The sequence below is a fragment of the Oncorhynchus tshawytscha genome, linkage group LG34 (genome assembly GCF_018296145.1).
Source record: "Oncorhynchus tshawytscha isolate Ot180627B linkage group LG34, Otsh_v2.0, whole genome shotgun sequence".
NCBI classification, from domain to species: domain Eukaryota; kingdom Metazoa; phylum Chordata; class Actinopteri; order Salmoniformes; family Salmonidae; genus Oncorhynchus; species Oncorhynchus tshawytscha.
In genome coordinates this window covers 12,088,909-12,115,488 of record NC_056462.1, presented here as the reverse complement: position 1 = coordinate 12,115,488, position 26,580 = coordinate 12,088,909, and the positions used below count along the sequence as shown (strand labels likewise).

The 26,580-nt window shown below is 43.6% G+C and overlaps 2 protein-coding genes across 7 annotated transcripts in view; one reads left to right on the top strand and one right to left on the bottom strand.

Moving 5' to 3' along the window:
- LOC112246264 (WD repeat-containing protein 17) overlaps positions 1 to 12,043 on the top strand; it is a 37,454-nt gene extending 25,411 nt beyond the window's left edge. For 2 of the 4 annotated variants that reach the window (XM_024414564.2, XM_024414561.2), the window contains exons 5-28: positions 1,003 to 1,254; positions 1,529 to 1,651; positions 2,136 to 2,323; positions 2,519 to 2,687; positions 3,520 to 3,611; positions 3,860 to 4,029; positions 4,251 to 4,415; positions 4,675 to 4,877; positions 5,303 to 5,452; positions 5,948 to 6,078; positions 6,393 to 6,518; positions 6,742 to 6,897; positions 7,301 to 7,365; positions 7,518 to 7,650; positions 7,853 to 7,944; positions 8,112 to 8,211; positions 8,524 to 8,663; positions 8,808 to 8,828; positions 9,042 to 9,153; positions 9,343 to 9,587; positions 9,841 to 9,942; positions 10,064 to 10,162; positions 10,341 to 10,530; positions 11,010 to 12,043. In XM_024414564.2, the coding sequence (XP_024270332.2) occupies positions 1,003 to 1,254; positions 1,529 to 1,651; positions 2,136 to 2,323; positions 2,519 to 2,687; positions 3,520 to 3,611; positions 3,860 to 4,029; positions 4,251 to 4,415; positions 4,675 to 4,877; positions 5,303 to 5,452; positions 5,948 to 6,078; positions 6,393 to 6,518; positions 6,742 to 6,897; positions 7,301 to 7,365; positions 7,518 to 7,650; positions 7,853 to 7,944; positions 8,112 to 8,211; positions 8,524 to 8,663; positions 8,808 to 8,828; positions 9,042 to 9,153; positions 9,343 to 9,587; positions 9,841 to 9,942; positions 10,064 to 10,162; positions 10,341 to 10,530; positions 11,010 to 11,129 (3,344 nt within the window). In that variant the 3' untranslated portion in view covers positions 11,130 to 12,043. The remainder of the gene's footprint in view (positions 1 to 1,002; positions 1,255 to 1,528; positions 1,652 to 2,135; positions 2,324 to 2,518; positions 2,688 to 3,519; positions 3,612 to 3,859; positions 4,030 to 4,250; positions 4,416 to 4,674; positions 4,878 to 5,302; positions 5,453 to 5,947; positions 6,079 to 6,392; positions 6,519 to 6,741; positions 6,898 to 7,300; positions 7,366 to 7,517; positions 7,651 to 7,852; positions 7,945 to 8,111; positions 8,212 to 8,523; positions 8,664 to 8,807; positions 8,829 to 9,041; positions 9,154 to 9,342; positions 9,588 to 9,840; positions 9,943 to 10,063; positions 10,163 to 10,340; positions 10,531 to 11,009) is intronic. The other 2 variants (XM_024414562.2, XM_024414563.2) reach the window with 2 other exon arrangements.
- Positions 12,044 to 14,040: 1,997 nt separating this feature from the next.
- asb5b (ankyrin repeat and SOCS box containing 5b) lies at positions 14,041 to 26,039 on the bottom strand. Of its 3 annotated transcripts, XM_024414567.2 has the most exons (8): positions 24,010 to 24,107; positions 22,495 to 22,552; positions 17,636 to 17,715; positions 17,033 to 17,140; positions 16,713 to 16,863; positions 16,402 to 16,536; positions 15,862 to 16,053; positions 14,041 to 15,542 (listed from the first exon to the last, which is right to left on the bottom strand). In XM_024414567.2, the coding sequence occupies exons 2-8, from the start codon at positions 22,544 to 22,546 to the stop codon at positions 15,415 to 15,417; spliced, it is 846 nt and encodes a 281-aa protein (XP_024270335.2). In that variant the 5' UTR covers positions 22,547 to 22,552; positions 24,010 to 24,107; the 3' UTR covers positions 14,041 to 15,414. The 3 variants fall into 3 exon arrangements, with proteins under 3 accessions (XP_024270335.2, XP_024270333.2, XP_024270334.2); XM_024414565.2 differs by lacking the exons at positions 22,495 to 22,552; positions 24,010 to 24,107 and adding an exon at positions 25,769 to 26,039; XM_024414566.2 differs by lacking the exon at positions 22,495 to 22,552 and having other exon boundaries at positions 24,010 to 24,300.
- Positions 26,040 to 26,580: the final 541 nt, after the last annotated feature.

Below are 26,580 nucleotides of genomic sequence, written 5' to 3'. Positions count from 1 at the left end.
TGAAAATAAGGATTTGTTCTTAACTGACTTGCCAAGTTAAATAAAGGTAAAATAAAAAGATGCAGAGCCTCGGTCTGACGCCATTAAAAGTTAATTTACCACTTTCACAAGTGCAGTCTCATTGCTATGATGGGGTCTAAAACCAGACTGAAGCATTTCATATACATTGTTTGACTTCAGGAAGGTAGTGAGTTGCTGCGCAACAGCTTTTTCTAAAATTCGAGATTTGATATAGGCCGATAGTTTTTTATATTTTCTGGGTCAAGGTTTGGCTTTTTCAAGAGAGGTTTTATTACTGCCACTTTTAGTGAGTTTGGTACACATCCGTACCATCCATACTCAGTACACATTCGTACTCACAATACACATCCTTACTGAGTACACATCCGTACTCAGTCTAGATTGAGGCTATCTCAATAGACTATAGACATTCTAGACTGTGGCTGCATCTCAATTGGGCTGGGCAAGAACTTGCAAGAACCGGGCATGTGCTTCCCTATTACAAACAATTTTACATTTGAGTCATTTAGCTAGCAGACACTCTTATCCAGAAAAACAACCACATATTACAATTATTGCAAGTACAGATGTAGGATCTTAATTTGAGCCAGTTTGCTACAGCAGGAAAATAATCCTGCAGCAACAGGAAATGTGAATTATTATGTGGATTATAATTCATGGATATATTTTGTAGAGGTTGATACATTTTTTGTTAGGACAAATCAAGACTGACATTTTGAAGTGAAAATGACATACTATAGAAGCCTTTTAAAACCTTGAATACAATACAAGTTTGCAAATAACAGTAACAAAAGAGTTACTTCGAAATAGCTGCTATCAGTAAAATCAATTCCAGGAAGAAAAAACACAACCTTTAAATATGTATTTGTTGACTGTTTCTTCCACATGAGAACCTTTATTTGGTACCTCCAGGTATTTCATTCGGGGCTGTGGTGACTTCATTTAGTCAGTTGATGCAGCAGGTCTCCTCTCCTGTCCTAGGATCTAAAAACCAGAAGCACGTGTTGCGCCCGGAGTCTTTAGAGGGGACGGACGAGGAGGACCCGGTCACAGCGTTGGAGTGGGATCCCCTGTCTACAGACTACCTCCTAGTGGCCAACCAGCATAATGGCATCAGAATGGTCGACTCAGAGGGGCTCACCTGTGTCACTACTTTCAGCTTCCCCAGTTCAGCTGCCTCTGTACAGTGTCTGGCCTGGGTTCCCAGTGCACCCGGCATGTTCATCACTGGAGGTAAGGACATATTGGGGTAGGGTTTACGGGTAGGGTACAATGGGTTAGGGTGTAGGGGGAGGGGAAAGCTGGGTCCCCAGTGCCCCCGGTCTGTTCATCACTAGAGGTAAAGACATAGGGTGCTTGGGGTTACGGTAAGGTCACAGCCCTGGGTTTGTTCTTTACACAGGGTAGGGTATGTTTATCAGTGTAGGTAGCTAGAGTTCAGGTGTGTAAGGCTCAGGCCTTTAGAACTGTTAATACCACTGTTCCAACGTGTTCCTTCTGTTCCCAGATTCTCAAGTTGGTGTGTTGAGGATATGGAACGTGTCCAGATCTACACCGCTGGACAACTTTAAACTGAAGAAGACCGGCTTCCATGCTTTACATGTGTTAAACTCTCCCCCAGCCAAGAAATGTAAGCATCTGACACACTACTGACTCATTAGCTCTGATAATCCACAAATTAGGGTAGAACCCAAAGTCTGCAGCACACTCTTAGAAATAAAGGTGCTATCTACAGCTGTCCCAATAGGAGGACCCTTTGAAGACACCCTTTTTGGTTCGAGGTAAAACCGTTTTGTTTAAAGGCATAATCCTTTTTGGTTCCATGTACAACCCTTTCCACAGAGAGTTGTATATGGAACCCAATAGGGTTCTACCAAGGGTTACACTATAGGGACAGCGGAAGAACCCTTTTGGATCCCTTTTTTCTAAAAGGGAACAATAACTTCAGAGTTTTGGATATGAATGACTGATCTTGTGAAATAAGATTGCAATATCTCTTGGAAAAACTGTAACTTTTCTATAGCATAGTGTGTTCTTTCCCCATTCTTGCTATCACCTGACCCCTCCTGACCCCCCCTGGCCCCGCCATTATTTGCCTCCTACCCTCTTTTCAGCCTTGAGCTCCATCTCCCCGACAAAGAGCCATTACACATCATCTACCAGTGAGGCTGTTCCTCCTCCTACTCTATCCCAGAACCAGGCCTTCTCCCTCCCCCCGGGCCACGCGGTCTGCTGCTTCATGGATGGAGGGGTGGGGCTCTACGACATGGGAGCCAAGAAGTGGGACTTCCTACGAGACCTGGTGAGGGAGGGAGGGGAAGAGATTGGTGGGGTGAAAAGAAGGGAGGACAAGGGGTAGCAAGGGAGGTAGGGAAATTGGGATGATGCTTAGGGCGTTCTTTTATTTCTTGTTTGTGTCTGCATTTCTGTTGTACATAACTCCCAATCCAGTTCATGTTGAAGAAGACCTGACCATGAAACAATATGTTGTTCTCAGGGTCATGTGGAGACCATATTTGACTGTAAGTTCAAGCCAGACGACCCCAACCTGTTGGCGACAGCCTCGTTTGACGGGACCATTAAGGTGTGGGACATCAACACCCTCACAGCGGTTTATACGTCTCCCGGCAACGAGGGTGTGGTCTACTCTCTGTCCTGGGCTCCTGGTAAGACATGGGGAGAGAACACACACAGACCATAAAACTTTGGGTGTTTCTCAATATGCATTGTACCATTGTTCCACACTCTCGTGCTCCGAGTGCACTCTCCGAGGACGAGAGTGTGGAGAACGCACAAAACATGACAGCACCCCCCTACTGTACTACCTCACGCTGCACCTCCCCATTCAGTGAACCTTCTTCCAGCCAGGACAATGGCAACAATAGAGACGAAACAAGATATACACAAAGCAAATGTTTTACTTCATAACTATCAGCTAGCTATATGTGACTCGTAATAATCTAGCTAACCAGACAGTTTAACAGGCAAAAAGGACCTAAATCGAATGTTATGCAAGGTTGATGTCAATTCTTCGTCGGTAGCTCGCTACCAATTCTTCGTGGCTATCTAGCTAGCTAACAGTAGTAGCTAACAAGTCCCCCTATTGAATTACTAGTCTTGCTATCTCTGCACAGCACAGTGGATATTGTAGGCAGGTAAACATGCCAAAAAATAACACAGTATGCATTTCTTAATATATCAAGAAAAAAACATTGTAGTCAGTTTATTTTTTCTCGCTTCAGCTCAAATAATGCCTGTTGATTTCAAGAATTGAGCATGTTTTTTTTTACATGGTTGTGTCATATTTCTGTGCACACTTTCCATTGAAGCTTGCGTCTATGCATTAATAAGGATTTACTGAATATAAATTAAGAAGTCAACTTTATGCACTTTTTTTATGATTCAAACCAGTTATGAAACATGTTGCGCTTTCTTGCGTTCGTTCATTTGGAAGTCGGAAATATGTCTCTTGTTATCTTCGTGTGTGTTCTTCGAAAGGAGACCTGAACTGCATAGCCGGAGCCACGTCCCGGAACGGTGCATTCATCTGGGATGTGAAGAAAGGCAAGATGATCACACGATTCAATGAGGTACGTCAACAACACTGACGAAAAACACGACAGTCATAAGGGCTTTTCACACTACTGAGCCGAACCGAGCTAAACCAAACCAAGCTGTACTGAGCTAGCCTGGTCACGCATCCACTAGCCAGCACAGTTTTGTTCGGGTCGGCATGATAGTGTGAAAAGGTTAGTAGAGTGATCTATCAATAATCTCTTTAGTTTATCAATATTTATTTTTACGTCTTAGACTTTTTGTTCCCTTGTGTACTCAACAGCATGGGAATCATGGTATCTTCTGTATCGCATGGAGCCATAAGGACTCTAAAAGAATAGCCACATGTAGTGGCGACGGCTTTTGCATCATTAGGACCATCGACGGCAGGGTCTTACACAAGTACAAGCACCCTGCTGCTGTGTTTGGTTGTGACTGGAGCCAGAATAACAAGTAAGAGTCCACTTGTGTAGTTCACCTTCATTACTGTATAACAGGTATACTGGAAGATACAGTAAGTTACCTATATTCTACTAGATCTATCCTTTCTCTTGCTCTCTTTTTCCTTCCTTCCTTCCTTCCTTCCTTCCTCACTTCCTTCCTTCCTTCCTTCCTTCTGTCTGTCTGTCTCTTTCTCTCTTTCACTCTTTTTTTCTTTCTCTCTCCATTCCCAGAGACATGATAGCCACGGGCTGTGAGGATAAAAACGTGCGCGTTTACTACCTGGCCACCAGTTCTGACCAGCCACTCAAGGTGTTCACGGGTCACCTGGCCAAGGTGTTCCACGTGCGCTGGTCTCCTCTCCGAGAGGGTATTCTCTGCAGTGGCTCAGATGACGGGTACACGCAGCACATTAATACATTATTCATATATGTTCTTTCACTGAGTCCCACAGCACATTGCATTAGGGTGATTTATCACATCCACCAATGTGTAACAGTACCTGAATAATGTATGGCAAACACTTTGTACAGATACTGATACACAGGTAGTTATTTGATATGCTATCATTATCAATACAGATGCCATTGGTTTGAGTAGTCACTCTATTATGTACATGGGAGTACATATATAACCCCTCCCTCCCTCCTTCTCCAGGACTGTGCGTATCTGGGATTATACCCAGGATGCCTGTATCAACGTGCTGAGTGGTCACACGGCGCCGGTCCGAGGCCTGATGTGGAACACGGAGGTGCCCTACCTGCTGACCAGCGGCAGCTGGGACTACACCATTAAAGTCTGGGACACCAGGGACGGAACCTGCCTGGACACCTGCTACGACCACGGCGCTGATGTTTATGGTACCGGTCCTCAGTAATGAATCAGGAACACCACACTGCAGCCATCATCAAATAGACTCACCCACGGGCCCAGGATAATTTCTAGACTGCAAACTGACCAGAAGCCCAAACATATCATATTTGACTAAAACATTTTCATCTCAAACCTTGCTTGCGTTTGCATACAATCACATGACTCTCTCTATTATGCGTGGGAGTCAAAATTCAAATCACTTGGAGCTGATTTGCTGGTGTTTTCAACAAGACCTGAAAAAAAGGGGGGGTTGTTAACAAACTTTGGGGGCCAAATAAAAGTATCCGTGGACCACCAGTTGGGGAAACCTGCTATGCTTTATAGAGGCCAATGAATGTGAAATTAAATGTATGGTACTGTTTCTACACTGACACTGTGTCTGCAGTGCTGTAACCTGATCTGATTCCTCCAGGCCTGACTTGCCACCCCAGCCGTCCGTTCACCATGGCCTCATGTTCCCGGGACTCTACGGTCAGGTTGTGGTCCCTCACTCCGCTCATCGCTCCGCTCCTGGTCAACGTCCTGGCTGACCACAGCTGGGATGACATCATCGGCAACACGGGTCAGTCAAATATTACGATACTGAAGAAATGTGTTGTGTAGAACATGTACAGTGGAGGGTAAGGCACGTAAACACCCTTATTTTGTGCCAGCGTTTACCCACCTTTCGCTGAAAAAATGCATTGAAAATACTGGGAGCGTAACTTTACTCACCAGGAACTGCGGTTAGCGTGTGCCTGTCTATTTTTTTTACCTCTACATCACTGGCCATGTAGAATAAGGAATCGTGTTAGTTCTATGTGCTACATTTCTGTCTGTATACACTCCAGGATTAGGGATTCATCAGTAAATCACTCTCCCATCAGTCACTATGACTATATTGTTACAGAAGTGTTGATTACTCATGACATCAATATGTTGATTGCTCATAACTCTGTCTCCACCGTGAGAGAGTGATACCGCAAATATTTATCCGTTCAAACACGACATAGCCTCACAAGAACCATTATTCTGAATGACATCATGGTAGAGTACTATGCCCCCTCCTCTCCTCCAGATAGGGCCATGGTACCTGGTGCTACCCCTCTGCTCTGTGGGAAGGTGTCCAGAGACATCAAGCAGGAGCTGGATAAACTCTCCAGTGAAGTACGGGTGAAGAAACTCAGGTGGTTCTCCGAATGTTTCTCTGTGAGTATATTTACTCGCAATTTTCCTTAAATGAATAGCACTCTATTTACGGTCATTTAGTTGTTCCATTCCCGTAGTCCAGACACATGGTTTTAACTGATGGTTTGATGGAAGTATAGTTGTTTGTTCCTTGGTATAGTTTTACATCATCAGGTATCAAATAACCTATGGATAAATCTCTTAAGTTAGTACTCCTATTTGGTAGTAATATTAGCACATATTACTGGAATCACCATGTTTTATGTACTGTACTTGACATACTACCTACTCTTATGAAGTGCTTAGGAATACTTTTTCTATGTTATTTCCTCCAGCCACCAGGGGGGAGTCATAACCTGTGGGACCTGGTGTCAGTGATCAATGGGCAGGACGACAGTCTGCTTCCCCAGAGCTACGGCAAGGGCATCATGCACATGAAACACTTGGTCCGCTTCAAAACCGTAAGTCGACCACTGACTGACTGACTGACTGACTCATCTCACACATGGTCCAGTCCCTTCAGATCTGCAAACATCCAAGGTTTAGGGCCGAAGGAAAGGGGGATGGAGTGATTTTGGACCAAGCGTATGAGTCGTATTTCTAAGGGGTTCGTTTTTCAAAAGAACATCAAACGTTTCACGACTATTCACTTACAGTACACATTTCAATGTGTCTGTTCTGTAGTCTGAGGCCCAGGAATTGACCATAGTGAAGATGTCTAAGTTCGGCGGGGGGATCGGGGCTCCCAGTAAAGAGGAGAGACTGAGAGACGCAGCAGAGATCCATCTGAGACTTGGGCAGATCCAGAGATACTGTGAACTCATGGTGGAACTGGGAGAGGTAATGGACAGATTCATTATAGGCCCTAGGCTACACTCTTAGAAGAATAAAAAGGTTCCAAACGGGTTCTGCGGCTGTCCCCATAGGTAGAACCCTTTTTGCTTCCAGGTAGAACCCTTTTGGTTCCTGGTAGAACTCTTTTGGGTTCCGTGTAGAAGGGTTTTACCTGGAACCGAAAGGGGTTATTCAAAGGGTTCTCATATGGGGACAGCCTTAGAACCATTTTTGGTAGTAGATAGAACCTTTTTTCTAAGAGTGTAGAACAACTATGGGTGTATCAGGAACAATACATGGACTCATACGGCATTACAGTATGTCCCCCATTAAAGGGTGTCAATTAACAATCACAGCATTAATTGCTGTACATAATGATGATGTCTGTCATGTTTTCTGTATTTCTCAGTGGGACAAGGCATTGTCAGTTGCCCCTGGTGTATCCATAAAGTATTGGAAGAAACTCATGCAACGGTATGTTTTGAGTTAGTTTGTCAATTCAAGAGGCATGTAATGGTTACGTGTACATTTGAGCCATTTAGCAGACGCTCTTATCCAGAGCGACTTACAATTAGAACCACAACAGTGGTTGTTGACTTCCTTCCTCAATGCATGTGTCCTCGTAGAAGAGCCGACCAGCTGATGCAGGAAGAAAACCATGATGTCATCCCGTACTGCATCGCCACGGGAGACGTGAGGAAGCTGGTCAACTTCTTCACTGCCAGGGGTCAACTGAACGAGGCGCTGCTAGTGGCTCAGGTATGACAACTTTGGCATCCTATGATTAATTGTATAGTTAGAAAACAAAGTAACATAATATAAAACATGTATTGGTTCCAATCGGAACCCCTGTTCTCTAAAGGAGAGAACAACATACCACCATGTTAATTGGCTTATCTGGATTGATGAAGGTTCATTCAGCCAAATTGCTGTCGTACGTCATACCTTTGTTCTTGTACAGGGAGCTTGTGAAGGCAACATCCACGTGCCTCAGACCGCCGTAATCAACCAGACAACCACTACAGACAGCGACGACATACAGGCATATAACGGGTGTGTCCTTTTCACATGAAAATACACCATTTGGCCTAATGTTAGTGTGTTCCACAGCATACGTAATCACCATCCTGTCCACGGTGCATTGAATCCATACTGGGCAACTGAATATCCCCTCATGACCCCAGGCTTGTGAGGGTGAAGTGTAATCTCTGTTGTTCCAGGCTACTGCAGTGTGTATGTAAGGAGCTAGCGGAGTGGTATTTCCAAGATGGTCGTGCTGTGCTGGCGGCCTGCTGTCACCTGGCTGTGGACAACACTGAGGTAAACACACAGACAGGGCATGATGGCGTCAAAGGTTACGTATATGATCCTCTCTGTATGTTCTCTTGTAATACACACACAACATTCACTGTTGCGTATGCTAGTTGTGCACCTGAAACCTAAAGCTGGTCATGAGCTACCCTCCTGCAGCGTTTTGCTCCAACCCTATTCCCAATACACCCGGTTCTACTAATCAGCGGCTCCTCTGGCCCTTGATTGGCTGAATCAAGTGTTTACATGTAGGGCTGGAGCAAAAACCTACAGAGCACTAATGCCTATGAATGTGAACATGTTGTTGTGTGTCCCCCACAGCTAGCCATGGCCAGTCTGATCCGGGGTAATGAGCTGGAGCTGGCTGTGTGTGTAGGGCTGGTGTTGGGAGAATCAGCCAATCAGGCCACTCACTACGTCCTGGAGCTACTAGCCAGGAAGTACATGACCACACCCACCTGGTAAGAGCCAATTACAACTCTCCATGAGAGGGCTAATGAACATGACAGGCTAGATTATATATATATATATATATATATTCTCCATATGATTGTGAATATACAGAGTGCATTTGTTTATCATCTCCATCTTATCATTTCTTGTAGCTTTCCATCAGTTGGAAGCAGGTATTATACATGTTTCATGTATCATAACCCTATGTTTACTGCGATAAAGGATTTGACTTTATTCTGGATTGATTTTGTTCCATCCGGTTGTACCTGGTCTTGTACAGTACCTTACCTCATTCCTAAAGACTGCTTAGGTTTTCAAAGGGATGTGTGGATGTGTCCTCTGCAATCCAACAACTGGACTGATGTCACCACTCTTCTCCTTCCCAGGGACCTGGCGGCTGACCTTCTCCAGATGATCCCAGACAATGAGGTCCTGCTGGCCAAGCTGTGTGCCTTCTACCCTGGGAGCTCCTCGGAGATAGACCAAATCCATGAAAAAGTTGGTGCTGAATTTCAGCGGAAATTCTCTATTGAGCATCCGTTTTAGTCCAAATTGGGTCCGGGAAACCTGTCCTAATTGTTTAAACAGAAAAACATAGAAGTAGACCTATTTACAATATGACATGAGAATGTCAACAACAACATTGAAGTATAAAATGCATGTTAATAATTGGTGTTGTTGTTTCAGTGTGGTCTTCCCAGTCTGGAAGAGTGTCAGGCGTTAGCTGAGTCTGCTGTCAGCGAGGGAGACATCTTCAACGCTGTCAAGTACTATCTAATGAGTCCAGAACCCGAGGCAGCCCTGCTTGTTGGCATCGCCCACGTCAAAGAACAGCTGAGTGATTCTGACTGGACCGTAGACTCTGTCCATCCTATCCTGGACCTTCTGGGTTACATTAGAACGGACCGGCTCATACTTGCCAAGTTCACTGAGTAAGTGAACGGGAATCAGAATGTGTGAGACAATGTCACCTGGGTCTAGGCAGGTAGCCTAGTGGTTAAGATTGTTGGACCAGTAAACCGAAAGGTTTATGGTTCGAATCCCTGAGCGGACTAGGTGAAAAATCTGTCAATGGGCCCTTGAGCAAGGCACTTAACCCTCATTGCTCCTTGTAAGGATAAGAACGTCTGCTGCTGTAGATTGGTCCTCAGCCCTCTCACCTTGGATGTTCTTTCTGTGTCATAGAGCTCGAAGTGAGCTGCTCATCCTATCTGGCTACATCGGTGCACTGTTGGCCATCAGAAGACAATACTCCAGCATTGTTCCTGCACTTTACGAGTACACCAGGTAAGATGCAAAAAACCACAGTATGGAACACTTTCTAAATGTCTGTGTTGGACCTACATCACCTAATTCTTCAACGTTGAATTTAAAAGCCCTATCTCTGACCTCTCACCTACCTCCCCAGTCAGTTGATGAAGAGGAGAGAGGTGTCTGTTCCCTTACAGATAGAGCAACTCTCTGTAGAGCTGGAGGCATGGATGGCCTGCACACAGTCTCTCATCAAGTGAGTGGAAGAATTGTCTTATCAATCCATGACACTGACATACTCTACTCTGGCCCGTACGTTAGTCATCACATCCAAGTATTGGACTAGCAAGACAGTTTGAGGTTCAAAGTCTGAAATGAAAACACACCGGTGTTTACCTGTCTGAATCGTTTGATTCTGTCTCCATGCCACCAAGCTCCAGGGGTCCTGATGAGGCTCCTTACACCCCTCCTTCAGAGGCCCAGAAGGCAGAGCACGCCCATCTGCTAGACAGACTTCAGGAGGAGCCACTCAGGGGCCTGGAGGGGCCCGACTATGTCACAGGCTCCAACCTGCCCAGCCACTCTGATGTCCAGGTCTCCTGCTTTACCGGACTCAGGATCCAGGTCAGCCTCAAACAATCAAACAATTAATAATAATAAATACATCAAAGTGTATTCAGAAAAATACGTTGGTCACAAAGGGACAGTTTGGAGGACACAGAATTTGGTTAGAGACTAGGCTTAATCTGGGTCAGGGAAACAAAGGGCTCAGCAGCAACCCAGACCGAAACCGCCATGCTTTCTAACCCCTTATAAAGAGGACCATGCTATAAATAACCCATAAGTGGTTACTATTTGTAGTCCCCTAGTGGTGGATAATCACTATGTGGGTGGTAATCAGTAAATTGCTGCTCAAGCTGTATCCACAGCGACGATTTAAAGTGCCTTTCTGCTTCAAGTGTGTCTCAGTCACTTCCTCTGGTGATTCAAGGGGAGAAAGATGACGTTGCTTCAACCTTCAAACTGTTTTGCAGGCCATGGTGATGTTAAGGTCAATGATAGAAGAATAAAAGTAGTGCTGTGTTTTTCCTTTCTTCACACAGGGCCCTGTGTTTTTCCTTGAGGACGGTAAATCGGCCATATCATTGAACGACGCCCTTATGTGGGCCAAAGTGAACCCTTTCTCACCTCTGGGGACGGGTGTCCGTCTCAACCCCTTCTAAGAGCCAGCCTAGTCAACGAGGATGGGCTACAGGACTAATAGCATTTGATTGGTCAGCCTCCGAGGCCAAGGTCACATGACGGTAAAAGGTCGACGTCAGGACCGACACCTGCTCTTCCTGAGAGAAAGAAGGAAAAGGGATGGACGTTCCAGAACGAAAGAAGAGAGCTGGAAGGATGCTTAAAATGAGTTCTCTCCACTATGTGCTTTTTTACAATGTGTGCACCACAAGTCATCCAGTCAACAGTGTTACAGCTTCTCATAGAAAACGTGTTGCCGTACTTAGACACTGACAAAGGGGGTTCGCATGGTTGAAACGGGTGATAGTGTTTCTATGTAGGAGCGAGACCATTCTAGTACGGCTGTCTTGTTTTAGACACACCGTCACGTGCACATCAGTACACAGACAGACAAGTTGGCGAGCTATGTGATTCTTATTGTGCTCATGGTCATAGCACCACCATCATTTGACTGATGAATACCATATTTGTGTAGTATTGCTGTTGGTTTAGCGTTGCGCAAGTGTTGCATCATCCTTTCTGTTTGTTACAGAAATGAGCCCGCACACATACATGTACAAGAGCAAAGCGTATGATGATGTCGGCTTACAGTGGTAGTTGATCGAAAGCAAACAAATACAGAGAAACGTACCTGTTAGCCTTTTATTTAGCTTAGCATCAATCAATCAAATAATTGATGTAGGACTTGATTGCTTTCGCATTAAAACAGCTTAGCAGCATTGTGTCTGTGCAGTACTGTGTTTGACTGTGAATGTATAAGACTTCTGCTGGACCCCAAAAAATAATGTGGACCTGTAAAGTTGTCAATTTAAAACCTCTTTGGGCTAGGCGTCCCGCTGGTGACAACTTCCGGTGAAACTGGAGGGTGCGCAACTCAAATAAATAATCATAATACTTATGGATATTAAACATTTAGGTACATACAAGTGTCTTATCGGTTGAAAGCTTAAATTCTTGTTGATCTCACTGCACTGTCTGATTTACAGTAGCCATTACAGCGAAAGCATGCCATGCAATTGTTTGAGGACGGCGCCCAACTTCAAAATATTTTTCCACCGGCACAGGTTTCATTAACTCGCAAATAGCGATTAAATATTCACTTACTTTTGAAAATATTCCTCTGATTTGTCATCCAAAGGGTCCCAGCTATAACATTTAGTGTCGTTTTGTTAGATAAAATCCTTCTTTATATCCTCAAAAGTCTGTTTAGTTGGCACCATCGATTTGAGTAATCCACTCGTTCAACATGCAGAGAAAGGAATCCAAAAATCTACCACTAAACTTTGTTAAAACAAGTCAAAATATGTTTCTATTGACTCCTCAGATACCCTAAAATGTAATCAAACCATAATATTTAATACGGAAAGAAGTATGTTCAATAGGAAAATTATATTAGCAGGTCCGTTTTGTCTTCATTGCGCACGCATACACGAATTTCCAATAGTGTGTCCTTGTACTAAAACTCAGTATTCTTACTCATTTTGGAAAAAACAAGCTTGAAACCTTGAACATAGAGTGCTGACACCCTGTGGAAGCCATAGGAATTGCATACTGGGAGCTAGATTTAATTATGTCCCTATACTTTCCATTGTAAAACCATGTGCTCTCAAAAAAAAGAAACATTCCGGTCGGTTTTTCTTTGGCTCTTCTCCTACCATATCTATTGTGTTATAGTCTCCTACATAATTTTAACATTTCTACAAACTTTAAAGTGTCTTCTGTCCAATGGTACCATTGATATGCATATCCTGGCTTCAGGGCCTGAACAACAGGCAGTTTACTTTGGGCAAGTCAGTAAGAAGGAAATTGAGAAAAAGGGACGCTAGCCCTAACTTACTTTAACTTGTGAATAGGTTATTGTATTGTACATAAGACTGTAATTCCTATTGAGTTGCTCAGTACTATTTCAGGGATCACAGTTGCTAGCTAGAAGGGTAGGTAGTTGGTACTGTACACGGCTAGGGACTTACAAGTGTAATAGCTGTTACGATACTGGATCCATAGAATTAAAACTCCTATTCTATGGTGGGGTCGACGCTTTAGAATGCCTCTGAGTCTCATCAGCGTTACCTCGTCATAATCATTCGTAGCCATCACCTGACTGCAGAATGTGTAGTGATTTCATAATGATGACAAGCTTCTGTATGCAAGTCATTATTACCATCACAATTTGGCGGACAGGGTGACAACCTGCTAAGACTAGCTAGCTTATATGTTAAACAGAAAGCTGTGATAAAAAGGCAATATTTGAGAATTATTTTGCTTTTGAAACACAGACTTGAATAAATAGGCTAATGAATTATTTAATCAAATGTAATACCTGAAGGTTGTGCCTTAAAGTAGAAAACTATTTATCACCGCAACATACAGTATATTGGTAAGTAGGGATCACAGTTAATGTAAAGAGGAGAGGTTTTCTTCCTTCTGCTTAATGAATCAAACATTTATTCATATCATTTATACAAGTGCTGTCATTTTTTTTTACTAATGTAATGATATTAGTTTTCCACCTATACTTCAATTATCTTCAAATGCATTTGTTTTTATTTATTTATCTATGTATTTATTTATTGATTATGTTTTACTTAGACATATGTACAGTTTGTTTGTACTGCCATTGCAGTTTATAAAATGTGTTCATGAAAATATCAAAATGTTAGTTTTGTAACATAAAGACGATACCAATGTAAACATGTCAAATTTGTAAGCAGGATATAGTTTTGATTCATGGAAAAGGTGAAGGATCTTCTAAATCGATTGAGAAAATTGGTCATGCTCCAGAGCACCATCTAGTATTGTAGAAAAAAAAAGAAAAAGTCTACCAACAAAAAAAACAACTGAACTAAACCACAGTCGAAAAATGCCAGAAGTATAATCTCCAAGACAACCACATCATGGAATAAAATTCTTATTTATTAGAGTGAAACAGGTGAGAGGTATGTGAAATGAGTTTTGGCAAAATACTATACATTTTTCAGTGAGTTATATATATATACAGGTCACGTTAATATATATATATATAATATATATATATTAGTTGGCTAATGTTATAAGACAATAATTGAAATAGAATATTATTCACATCATAAGAGCCTCATATAGGACAGACACAATCAGAGTATCATGGGTACAATTTTGAATATATTTTACTTTTTCCAGAGTCAATGAATCTTTAATGTACACATGTCAATGTGTAATGAATGAGCTGCATATATCCGTCGTTTGGATAAGACGTTAAATGGGTGTGGTCTGTGGTCACTAAAGATCCCATGGCACTTATCATAAGGGTAGGGGTGTTAACCCCGGTGTCCTGGCTAGATTCCCAATCTGTCCCTCATACCATCACAGTCACCTAATCATCCCCAGCTTTCAATTGGCTCATTCATCCCCCCCCCTCTCCCCTATAACTATTCCCCAGGTCATTGCTGTAAATGAGAATGTGTTCTCACTCAACTTACCAGGTAAAATATGGGTCAAATAAAATAAATTTATAAAAAATATATGCTACCAATGATGCAAACAAGATAACACCGTACATTAAGGTACATGATGGTATCTTGTTTGCATCATAGCATAAAGGCAGCTCATTCAAACAAGATGACAGAACATGAATTGTGTACATTAAAGTACATTATGTTATACATTACATTAAACATGCAATGGCCCCTTTCATTATTTGGGTCAATGAATATTAGGCAGTTAAGCGTATGGCGTGGACAGGAATATTGGACACAAAACCAAAGTGACATGCAAGGTGATCAACTTGACTTAGATAGTATTGTGCAGAAAAACATGATTTACACCAGTACACATCTTTGCAGGCAACTTTCTGACAAGTTGGGATCACAACGATCACTGCAGTGGGGGTGTCATTTGAACTGATAACACAGTATTATACACTGTTAATATTTGGGTTTTTTGAACATTCAAACTCATGTTTTGGTCAATGTAACAGAATATACATATTTACATGACCTTGGACGTAGGTGCCTCAGAGAAACAGTGAAAACAGATGTCAGTGAATGGGAGGGTTTCTGTGCATTTGAGGTTCTGTTTTTTATATTTTTTTATATGAGGTTCATTGAGTAATAATGAATTCACTTGATGATGAAATGGATGGAGCGAGAAACAGAGAGAAAACAAAAGAGAGGATGGGATAAAGAATATCCTCTATTATGACGATGCTCTCATTTAGAAAGAGAGAAAGAGAAGAGAGAGAGCAACAGACAGAGAGAGAGAGAGAGAAAGAGAGGGTGTTGATGTGTTCTATCTGTACTGGAGGAAGCGTTTGAGAAGGTTGGGGAGGTGTAGCTGAGGGATGAGGTGTAGTCGAGATCGGCCCATATAATCTCTGACACTGAGACGACACAGCTGATATAGTGGCTGAGGTGTTGCTGCAGAGAGAGAGAGAGAAACAGAGGGAGAGAGCAAGAGATCGAGATATTATCTGATTAATCCAAGACAGCCTCAATATCATCCACTTGTATAAAGCAAATAACAATGTTTTACAAGGGATTCTGACTTCTTCCAACCAGCTGAATGGAGATATTTCCTAACCTGGTCCCAGATCAGAAATAGTATCAGAAAGCTTATCGTATCGGTTTCTGATCAGACCACAAGTTTGGCATGAAAACAAACATATGAGTTAGCTATACAGTGCAAACTGATCTGGAATCAGGCTAATATTCCCATGTGAACTGAGAATAATCTTACCTTCATACAGCAGTAACGTCTCCTCTGCTGAGCTGTTAGGTGGGGCTGACTCCACCGGTCTCTTCAGCTCTAGGTTTTTAGCGTTAATGTTCGCTCCAAACTCTAACAACACATTGATGATCTCAGGACAGTCCTTCTGAGCTGCTGCATGGAGCGGGCTCTCCAGGAACCTGCCCTTCTGCACATTGGCCCCTTTGGAGAAAACCAGACACCACTGGTTAAGTTCAGTAGGTCACACTGTAGCAAAATGGTTTGCAACAGAAAACATTCATTTGTGCTCTGATTGGACACATTTGTGTTGTTCCTTTCCGTTTCACTCAGTTTCAAAAAGAAATTCTCCCTCCTGAACATGCTCCATGTTTGTGAGTACTGCATCAGGTAAAACAATGTCCTGTGACATACCTTTCCTTAGTAAATGCAGAATACAGAAGAAAAAAAAAGACAAACGAATGAATCATTAAAAATAAAAATAAAAATGCATTGACGTCAATGGGAGAGATCATGTGAAGTTAGGACCAACGTGTCTGGTTAGTTACTGACCTCCATCGAGGAGTTTCTGTGTGCACTGGAGTCCTGAGGAGATGCAGGCGATGTACAGGGGGGTTCCCAGGTGAGGAATATCATAGTCCACGTCTGCTCCCCATGTGATCAGTGCCTCCAAACAAGCACTTCTGCCTACACACAATACGCCCTGTGTTACCAGGATGCTCTCATTCAGAAACGCATTCAGTGCTCTCATCTTAGAATAGAGGGGGGAAACATACTAAAATTACAGCCAGAGTATTTCAAAACCACACAGTAAAGTGACAGTATGACACACATATCCTGCAATGGCAGTCCTCCTACAGTACCTTTGCTGGAGGCTTCGTGTATGGGCGAGGGCTGGCACATCTCTGACTGGGGCTTGGCACCGTTTTCCAGCAGTACCTCTGTACAGGTGGCACTGCCCGCTGAGCAGGCATTGAACAGCGGCGTCACCCCATCAATGGTGGTGGCATTTACCTGATCAGATAGATGGAGCATTGTCAGAAAACCACGAGTATCTATAAGTTACAACAAAGGCGAGTCAATCGGAATGTAAAAAGAGGAGTTGCTGCCACCGCATAATGACGTCTCGTTCTGACGTGGAGCGTGATGTGTTTGTGTGTGCGTCCGTTTGGTCATGACTTACATTGGCACCAGCTGCAATAAGCGCCTTGGCGCATGACGCGTGGTCTGACAGACAAGCCTCATGCAACGGCGTCACATGGTCTATGGTAGGGATGTTTGCGTTGTAACCCTGGGATGACAACAAGAAATGTTTGCATTCATTATATAGGTCTCACTTTCCCTACACTTTATTTTGTGTAAATGCTCTACAGATGATCATACTATCAACACACTATATGTTGATAAGCAGCTGCTTGCTAAGGTTACGGTTAGGTTTCCAATACGGGTTACACTCTTTAGAAAAAAAGGTTCCAAAAGGTTTCTTTGGCTGTCTGCATAGGATAAATCATTTTGGTTACAGGTAGAACTCTTTAGGGTTCCATGTAGAATCCTTTGTGTAAAAGCTTCTACCTGGAACCAAAAGGGTTTTTACCTGGAACCAAAAAGTTTTTTTTCAAAGAGTTGTCCTATGTGAACAGGCAAAGAACCCTTTTTAGTTTCTAGATAGTGTAGAGTGAGGGTTAAGGTTAGGTCTAGGGTTAGGGTTGAGTTTAGGTTTAGGATAAAAGTTAACGTTAGGGTTCGCTTTACGTTGTAGTGCCCCGCCCCTCTGTGTGTGACTCACCTGTGAGAGTAGGGTCCTGAGGGCCAGGAGACGGCCCTGACAAGCTGCCTCGTGGAGAGGGGACCGGTCCGCCCATGACCCTGGGAGAGGGACAGACAAAACACTGAGCATCTCCAAAACAACACACATTACAGTCATACGTTTACAGTGATAGCGCTTCACTATCATTGGTCACATCCACAAATATATATATCAGACTTGAATGGTAATGTGCTGGTTATATATACAGTGGGGAGAACAAGTATTTGATACACTGCTGATTTGGCAGGTTTTCCTACTTACAAAGCATGTAGAGGTCTGTAATTTTTTATCCTAGGTACACTTTAACTGTGAGAGACGGAATCTAAAACAAAAATCTAGAAAATCACATTGTAATAATTAATTTGCATTTTATTGCATGACATAAGTATTTGATCACCTACCAACTAGTAAGAATTCCGGCTCTCACAGACCTGTTAGTTTTTCTTTAAGAAGCCCTCCTGTTCTCCACTCATTACCTGTATTAACTGCACCTGTTCGAACTCGTTACCTGTATAAAAGACACCTGTCCACACACTCAATCAAACAGACTTCAACCTCTCCACAATGGCCAAGACCAGAGAGCTGTGTAAGGACACCAGGGGATAAAATTGTAGACCTGCACAAGGCTGGGATGGGCTACAGAACAATAGGCAAGCAGCTTGGTGAGAAGGCAACAACTGTTGGCGCAATTATAAGAAATGGAAGAAGTTCAAGATGACGGTTAATCACCCTCGGTCTGGGGCTCCATGCAAGATCTCACCTCGTGGGGCATCAATGATCATGAGGAAGGTGAGGGATCAGCCCACAGTCTCAAAGAAAACCATTAGTAACACACTACGCCGTCATGGATTCAAATCCTGCAGCGCACGCAAGGACCCCCTGCTCAGGCCAGCGCATGTCCAGGCCTGTCTGAAGTTTGCCAATGACCATCTGGATGATCCAGAGGAGGAATGGGAGACGGTCATGTGGTCTGATGAGACAAAAATAGAGCTTTTTGGTCTAAACTCCACTCGCCGTGTTTGGAGGAAGAAGAAGGATGAGTACAACCCCACAAACACCATCCCAACCGTGAAGCATGGAGGTGGAAACATAATTTTTTGGGGATGCTTTTCTGCAAAGGGGACAGGACGACTGCACCGTATTGAGGGGAGGATGAATGGGGCCATGTATCGCGAGATCTTGGCCAGCAACCTCCTTCCCTCAGTAAGAGCATTGAAGATGGGTCGTGGCCGGGTCTTCCAGCATGACAACGACCCGAAACACACAGCCAGGGCAACTAAGGAGTGGCTCCGTAAGAAGCATCTCAAGGTCCTGGAGTGGCCTAGCCAGTCTCCAGACCTGAACCCAATAGAAAATCTTTGGAGGGAGCTGAAAGTCTGTATTGCCCAGCGACAGCCCCGAAGAATCTGGAGAAGGTCTGTATGGAGGAGTGGGCCAAAATCCCTGTTGCAGTGTGTGCAAAACTGGTCAAGAACTACAGGAAACGTATGATCTCTGTAATTGCAAACAAAGGTTTCTGTACCAAATATTAAGTTCTGCTTTTCTGATGTATCAAATAATTATGTCATGCAATAAAATGCTAATGAATTACTAAAAAATCATACAATGTGATTTTCAGGAATTGTGTTTTAGATTCCGTCTCTCACAGTTGAAGTGTACCTACCAAGAAACCGTGGATTGATGGCAGCATTCGTGTGAAACTGAAAGCGCGAACCACTGCTTTTAATCAGGGCAAGGTGACTGGAAACATGACCGAATATAAACAGTGACGCTATTCCCTCCGCAAGGCAATCAAACAAGCTAAGCGTCAGTATAGAGACAAAGTAGAATCTCAATTCAACGGCTCAGACACAAGAGGTATGTGGCAGGGTCTACAGTCAATCACGGATTACAAAAAGAAAACCAGCCCAGTCACAGACCAGGATGTCTTGCTCCCAGGCAGACTAAATAACTTTTTTGCCCGCTTTGAGGACAATACAGTGCCACTGACACGGCCCGCAACCAAAACATGCGGACTCTCCTTCACTGCAGCCGACGTGAGGAAAACATTTAAACGTGTTAACCCTTGCAAGGCTGCAGGCCCAGACAGCATCCCCAGCCGCGCCCTCAGAGCATGCGCAGACCAGCTGGCTGGTGTGTTTACGGACATATTTAATCAATCCCTATCCCAGTCTGCTGTTCCCACATGCTTCAAGAGGGCCACCATTGTTCCTGTTCCCATGAAAGCTAAGGTAACTGAGCTAAACGACTACCCCCCTGTAGCACTCACTTCCGTCATCATGAAGTGCTTTGAGAGACTAGTCAAGGACCATATCACCTCCACCCTACCTGACACCCTAGACCCACTCCAATTTGCTTACCGCCCAAATAGGTCCACAGACGATGCAATCTCAACCACACTGCACACTGCCCTAACCCATCTGGACAAGAGGAATACCTATGTGAGAATGCTGTTCATTGACTACAGCTCGGCATTTAACACCATAGTACCCTCCAAGCTCGTCATCAAGCTCGAGACCCTGGGTCTCGACCCCGCCCTGTGCAACTGGGTACTGGACTTCCTGACAGGCCGCCCCCAGGTGGTGAGGGTAGGCAACAACATCTCCACCCCGCTGATCCTCAACACTGGGGCCCCACAAGGGTGCGTTCTGAGCCCTCTCCTGTACTCCCTGTTCACACACGACTGCATGGCCATCCACGCCTCCAACTCAATCATCAAGTTTGCGGACAACACAACAGTGGTAGGCTTGATTACCAACAACGACGAGATGGCCTACAGGGAGGAGGTGAGGGCCCTCGGAGTGTGGTGTCAGGAAAATAACCTCACACTCAACATCAACAAAACTAAGGAGATGATTGTGGACTTCAGGAAACAGCAGAGGGAACACCCCCCTATCCACATCGATGGAACAGTAGTGGAGAGGGTAGTAAGTTTTAAGTTCCTCGGCGTACACATCACAGACAAACTGAATTGGTCCACCCACACAGACAGCATCGTGAAGAAGGTGCAGCAGCGCCTCTTCAACCTCAGGAGGCTGAAGAAATTTGGCTTGTCACCAAAAGCACTCACAAACTTCTACAGATGCACAATCGAGAGCATCCTGGTGGGCTGTATCACTGCCTGGTACGGCAACTGCTCCGCCCACAACCGTAAGGCTCTCCAGAGGGTAGTGAGGTCTGCATAACGCATCACCGGGGGCAAACTACCTGCCCTCCAGGACACCTACACCACCCGATGTCACAGGAAGGCCATAAAGATCATCAAGGACAACAACCACCCGAGCCACTGCCTGTTCACCCCGCTATCATCAAGAAGGCGAGGTCAGTACAGGTGCATCAAAGCTGGGACCGAGAGACTGAAAAACAGCTTCTATCTCAAGGCCATCAGACTGTTAAACAGCCACCACTAACATTGAGTGTCTGCTGCCAACACACTGACTCAACTCCAGCCACTTTAATAATGGGAATTGATGGGAAATTATGTAAAATATATCACTAGCCACTTTAAACAATGCTACCTAATATAATGTTTACATACCCTACATCATTCATCTCATATGTATACGTATATACTGTACTCTATATCATCTACTGCATCTTTATGTAATACATGTATCACTAGCCACTTTAACTATGCCACTTTGTTTACATACTCATCTCATATGTATATACTGTACTCAATACCATCTACTGTATCTTGCCTATGCCGCTCTGTACCATCACTCATTCATATATCTTTATGTTCATATTCTTTATCCCCTTACACTTGTGTCTATAAGGTAGTAGTTTTGGAATTGTTAGCTAGATTGTTACTTGTTGGTTATTACCTCATTGTCGGAACTAGAAGCACAAGCATTTCGCTACACTCGCATTAACATCTGCTAACCATGTGTATGTGACAAATAAATTTGATTTGATAAAAATTATAGACCTCTACATGCTTTGTAAGTAGGAAAACCTGCAAAATCGGCAGTGTTTCAAATACTTGTTCTCCCCACTGTTTTTATATATATATATATATATATAACCAGCACATTACCATTCAAGTCTGATACATTGATACATTGACAGCATTCAGCATAGCCTTCACTCTCTGTCAGTATCTTTATTATTCCATCCTTACCGTAATCCTAATCTAGAATTACTTCCCAAAAGCCAGTAGTACCAGTCCACTATCCATGTTCATATGTTCAGGAAACTGAAACCCAGTTGTCACAGCTGTCACTAATATCACGGAGCATATAACAGAGCGCCGGATAGGTTTTCACTCTCTCACTGTGTGGATGGAACTATATATAGCTGTAGCTCAACCGGGCCGGCCATCTGGCAGGCATAGCCTTGTACAACTGGCAGGTATAGCCTTGTACAACTGGCAGGCATAGCCTTGTACAACTGGCAGGCATAGCCTTGTACAACTGGCAGGCATAGCCTTGTACAACTGGCAGGCATAGCCTTGTACAACTGGCAGGCATAGCCTTGTACGACCGGCAGGCATAGCCTTGTACAACTGGCAGGCATAGCCTTGTACAACTGGCAGGCATAGCCTTGTACGACCGGCAGGCATAGCCTTGTACAACTGGCAGGCATAGCCTTGTACAACTGGCAGGCATAGCCTTGTACAACTGGCAGAGCAGAGCTCAGTCTCTCCCTACACACCCAACAACACTGCCATCCACGTCAGAGAACAACATTTAGGTGTTTTTTATATTTTATTACTCCTTTATTCAGGTGAAATCCTATTGAGATATGAGTCTCTTTTATGAGGGAGCCTTGAGTATAAATAAATGTCAGCAAGAGCTCCACATAAACATCACACAGCAATATTCAATACTACATACCCATGTCTCCGTCTCCCCATGGAACATCTAGCCATTGATAGGTATATGACATTCCTGCCTGTTGGAGAAGAGGGCGCCTGTCACATACTGTACTGTTATTGTCCTGAATGGGTCTTGTTGTCACTCCATGGATTCACACAGGCAGAGCTGTGACTGTGCCGGCCATCTTTGGAAGGGCATCTGCATCACCTAACAAGCTCATGTAGTACATTGAAATGGCCTTTTGTTGCTACTATCTTTCATGATGAATAGGACAACTAAAATACTGTATATTTATTTTTTGTTGTTGCAAATTCTGAATTCCTTTTTAATATATAGACCAAAAATGACATTCATTTTGATATATATATTTTTGGGGGAAAGGACAATAACAGAGATTCCTCTATCAAGGTATACATAACATAACAACAGGTGGCAATGGGGACCACCACTGCTGCACAGATAAGTAGAATTTAGAAGCTGTTCTTATGAAGCACATGTCAGAACCACAGTAAGTAGTTAATTCCAGTCACAAGAGCAACAGTGACCTGGAATCCCACCTCTCTCTATTTTCTATCCATTCGCCAGGAAACCAGCCAACCTTTTCCACGGTGGTGATCCTCTGTAGCTGGTTGCCTGGTGCGGCTGAAGCCCATTATTCTCATTCGGACACAGGGTGTCTCTATTCTAGCAGGGTAAAATGGTGGCTCTCATGAATATTGCAACAGTGCACTGAATATGTGACTTTGCTTTTGCCACACTTAGCAAGAACACAGGAAGCAGAAAGGGCTATCATATCTGCAATTTGTATTTCTGTTGATTTCTTCTGCTTAAATAACAAACTACTGCATTTAGAACATTTGAATGTCAAAGGCCAAAGTCAATTAGTAATCACCCAGTTACAACCCTAATGTGACCCAGCTACTGTTTAGATTGGATACAACCTTTAAAGAGATATAATCAGGTTTAATTGACTGAAGCTGCTGCTTAGTCCAGTTCAAAGGTCATACTCTTATTGTCTTGTGTGAAAGAGTCATGAGAGCACATGGTAAATTCAGCTGTTGTAGGCCAGTCATTAATAGACACATACCCCAAGGCCTACTACACATAGGCCTAGTAATACTACTACAAATAATAATACACTATAATAATGTGTTAAATAAATAAAACATGCATTCGTGTTATGATGTGGATACAGATCCATATATCTTACATCAATAGGATAAGCACTGGACTGCTCTAGGGACCCATTTGACCAGCTGTGTCCAAGGCGTTTGTTTGATTATGTCATGATATTCTTATATCATAGAGCTTCGTTTCACATGCTATAGCACAGTCCCAAATAGGCTGGATGCCTATGAGAATGTTCCAGAACAGATGATCACGAAACATTTCCATGTCAACCCCTCTGTCTATCTCTAATAAACTTGACACAAACAGCACAGGTGTCCTATAATAACATTGCACAGTGACAGTCCGAGGCGCACTCACCCAGTGCGCAAATACGCAATTGTGTGTGCGTAAAACGCTACTGACCTTGGCTAGTTAAAATACCCCAGCAGCGTTGTTTCTTTTTTGCGGTGTAATCGTCTGTGTTCTCTAACGTTCTTTTCCTCTGCGTGTTTTCTGGCTGCTGTTCGCTCGAGCTCTCTGCAGGTGGAACTTCAGGCATGTTTACATCAGCTATCTGTCCCCGCAGCACTGTGCACCATGATCCAGTCTAAATCCTGCTCTCTGGTTGGCTGCTCGGCTTGTTGTCGTTTCACAGCCAAGGACAAGCACGACAATAACATGAACAGGCAGAGAGTGAGGTAGGGTTAGAGTGAGAGAGAGAGAGAGAGAGAGAGAGAGAGAGAGAGAGAGAGAGAGAGAGAGAGAGAGAGAGAGAGAGAGAGAGAGAGAGAGAGAGAGAAAGAGAGAGAGAGAGAGAGAGAGAGAGAGAGAGAGAGAGAGAAAGCGATAAGAAGGTGTGGGGGTGAGATATTGTGATGGGGTGAAGAGAGAGAGAGATGACTGAGGGGATGAAGAGAATGTGGTGGCTGTGGCAGTGGCACCCTGCTATTTTTATCAGAGGTTAAGAAATGGCTTAGACCAGAACAGCCTTTACCCCGCTGGTCTCAGGGTTAGGAACTGTTCTGTTTGTAAAGGATTCATTCTGCATGGTTTGAAATATTAAAGTTTGACCTTTGAGTTGAGTACAGTATTTGCTCTTTTGAGTATGCCTAGTTGCTTATGTAACAATATTTTGCTTGCAATATTCAAATGCAAAAGCCATGTACTGTTTATAACATTGGTCATGTTATAAGGTCATAATTGTCAGGTTATATTTCAGGGACCAACATAATGCAAGTTTTCTTTGGTACTAAATTCATTGATCGACCAGAGAGTTCACATACCTGATGTCCCTGGTCTGAAATAGTCCTTGATTAGAAGGGAATTTTAATAACCAGTTAATAAGTATTTTGTCTTTCCAGAGCCATATTTGAATAGACCTACAACAGGTTTTCAAATCATAATAGACTAGTTAAACTAGTTGCACTTGGGGATGGAAATCTAGAGCCTCTCTAACCTCTCTCTAACATGCTTCTGTTCAGCTCAAAACATTCCTGGCTGACAGTCGCTGTGCGTAACCTAGGTGGAGTATGACAACAGGCTGCAGCCTGTAACTGCCAAGTCTCAGCTGTGATAGAAACTGTCTATGAATTGTGAGGCATTTTAATAAGGGCACAGCTCCACGGTATGACATCCATCCAAGGGGCACGCGCAATTGTACAAACACGTACAGCTGCAAACCTCTGGCTTGAATATATTCATTTGACAGACTCTCAAAAATGTGCATTACATGTGTCATCTAATCAGATCACTTGATGATTGCAGTGCGTGGAATACGCCAAGGACGGAAGCAATGTTGAATCAGAGACTTCTGTCATGCCAACCCAACATCCCGTCATGATGCCAAATGTTCTGGGTCTTTCCCCTCATCCCAGGTGCGGTTGTTACAATGCAGGTGTGGTTGTTCCCCCAGTGCCTCAAGCATGAAAAGAGCATTGAAAGACATCAAGAAGAAAGTATATTTAATACACAATGTATCTAAGTGTTCCTAATGTCCCCGGGCCACAACGATAGGCTGGGTAGTTCCTGGGCAGACTGGATACAGTTGGCCTGGCATGTTACAGACACAGAGCTTTTAGAAAGCTGGAATACCCTAATACACACACGTTACTGTAGAAAGTGTGTGTATGACCCTCTACTATAGAAGAATAGTCTGTTGCCTTTCACGGAAACAGCTACTTACTGTGCCCTTGTCCAAAATCATAAAACTCTTCTGCAATGCGGGCAGCCTCCTTCCGATTCCCCTTCACCACATAGAAGTGGGTGAGAATATTCAGGCTGATCTTGACAAAGAGCTTGACGCAAAACAGAGCGAATATGGAGAGGTAGACATTGGAGTAGTGTACTGTTCCAAAAGACTGGCTATCCACATTTGGAGTCATTGCTTCCTTGCTTGTCTAGCCTTGCTTATGTCTTGCCTGGCTGTCGGTGGCTGGCTGCTAATGTTTTGGAAATTTAAATGGGGGGCCTGGCTATCTGTGTTGTGTTGACTCTGGTACTGGGTCATATGCCAGCCCAGAGTGACACAGAAATTCCCCTCAGCAGCTGGGTCGAGACCAGATAGGATAAGTTGGAGAGAGCAGCTGTATTATAGCGCTGCCTGCCTGCCTGTGGGACAACTGGGGCCCATAGTCATACAGTGTCTCAGAGTATGAGTGCAGATCTAGGCTTAGGCCACTCCTATCCATGTATTCTTATTCATTATGATCGAAAATGCAACACTGAACCTAGATCAGCTGTATCAGCACTCCTACTCTAAGACGCTTTGTGGATACAGGCCATTTAGACTCTGCCAGCAGCCCTAGGGCAGGGAATACAGTACAGCTATAGCCAGGGGCTTTCTGACTGTGACCTATGATTACAAAAAACTTAGTTGACCTGTGGTTTGTTCCATTTTGTTGTGATGAAAGGTTAAAAAAATATGTGTTGAGTATTTCTTCTCTTGGGGTTTAACATTATCTTGACTCATATACTTTTACTTCAAAATGATATGAT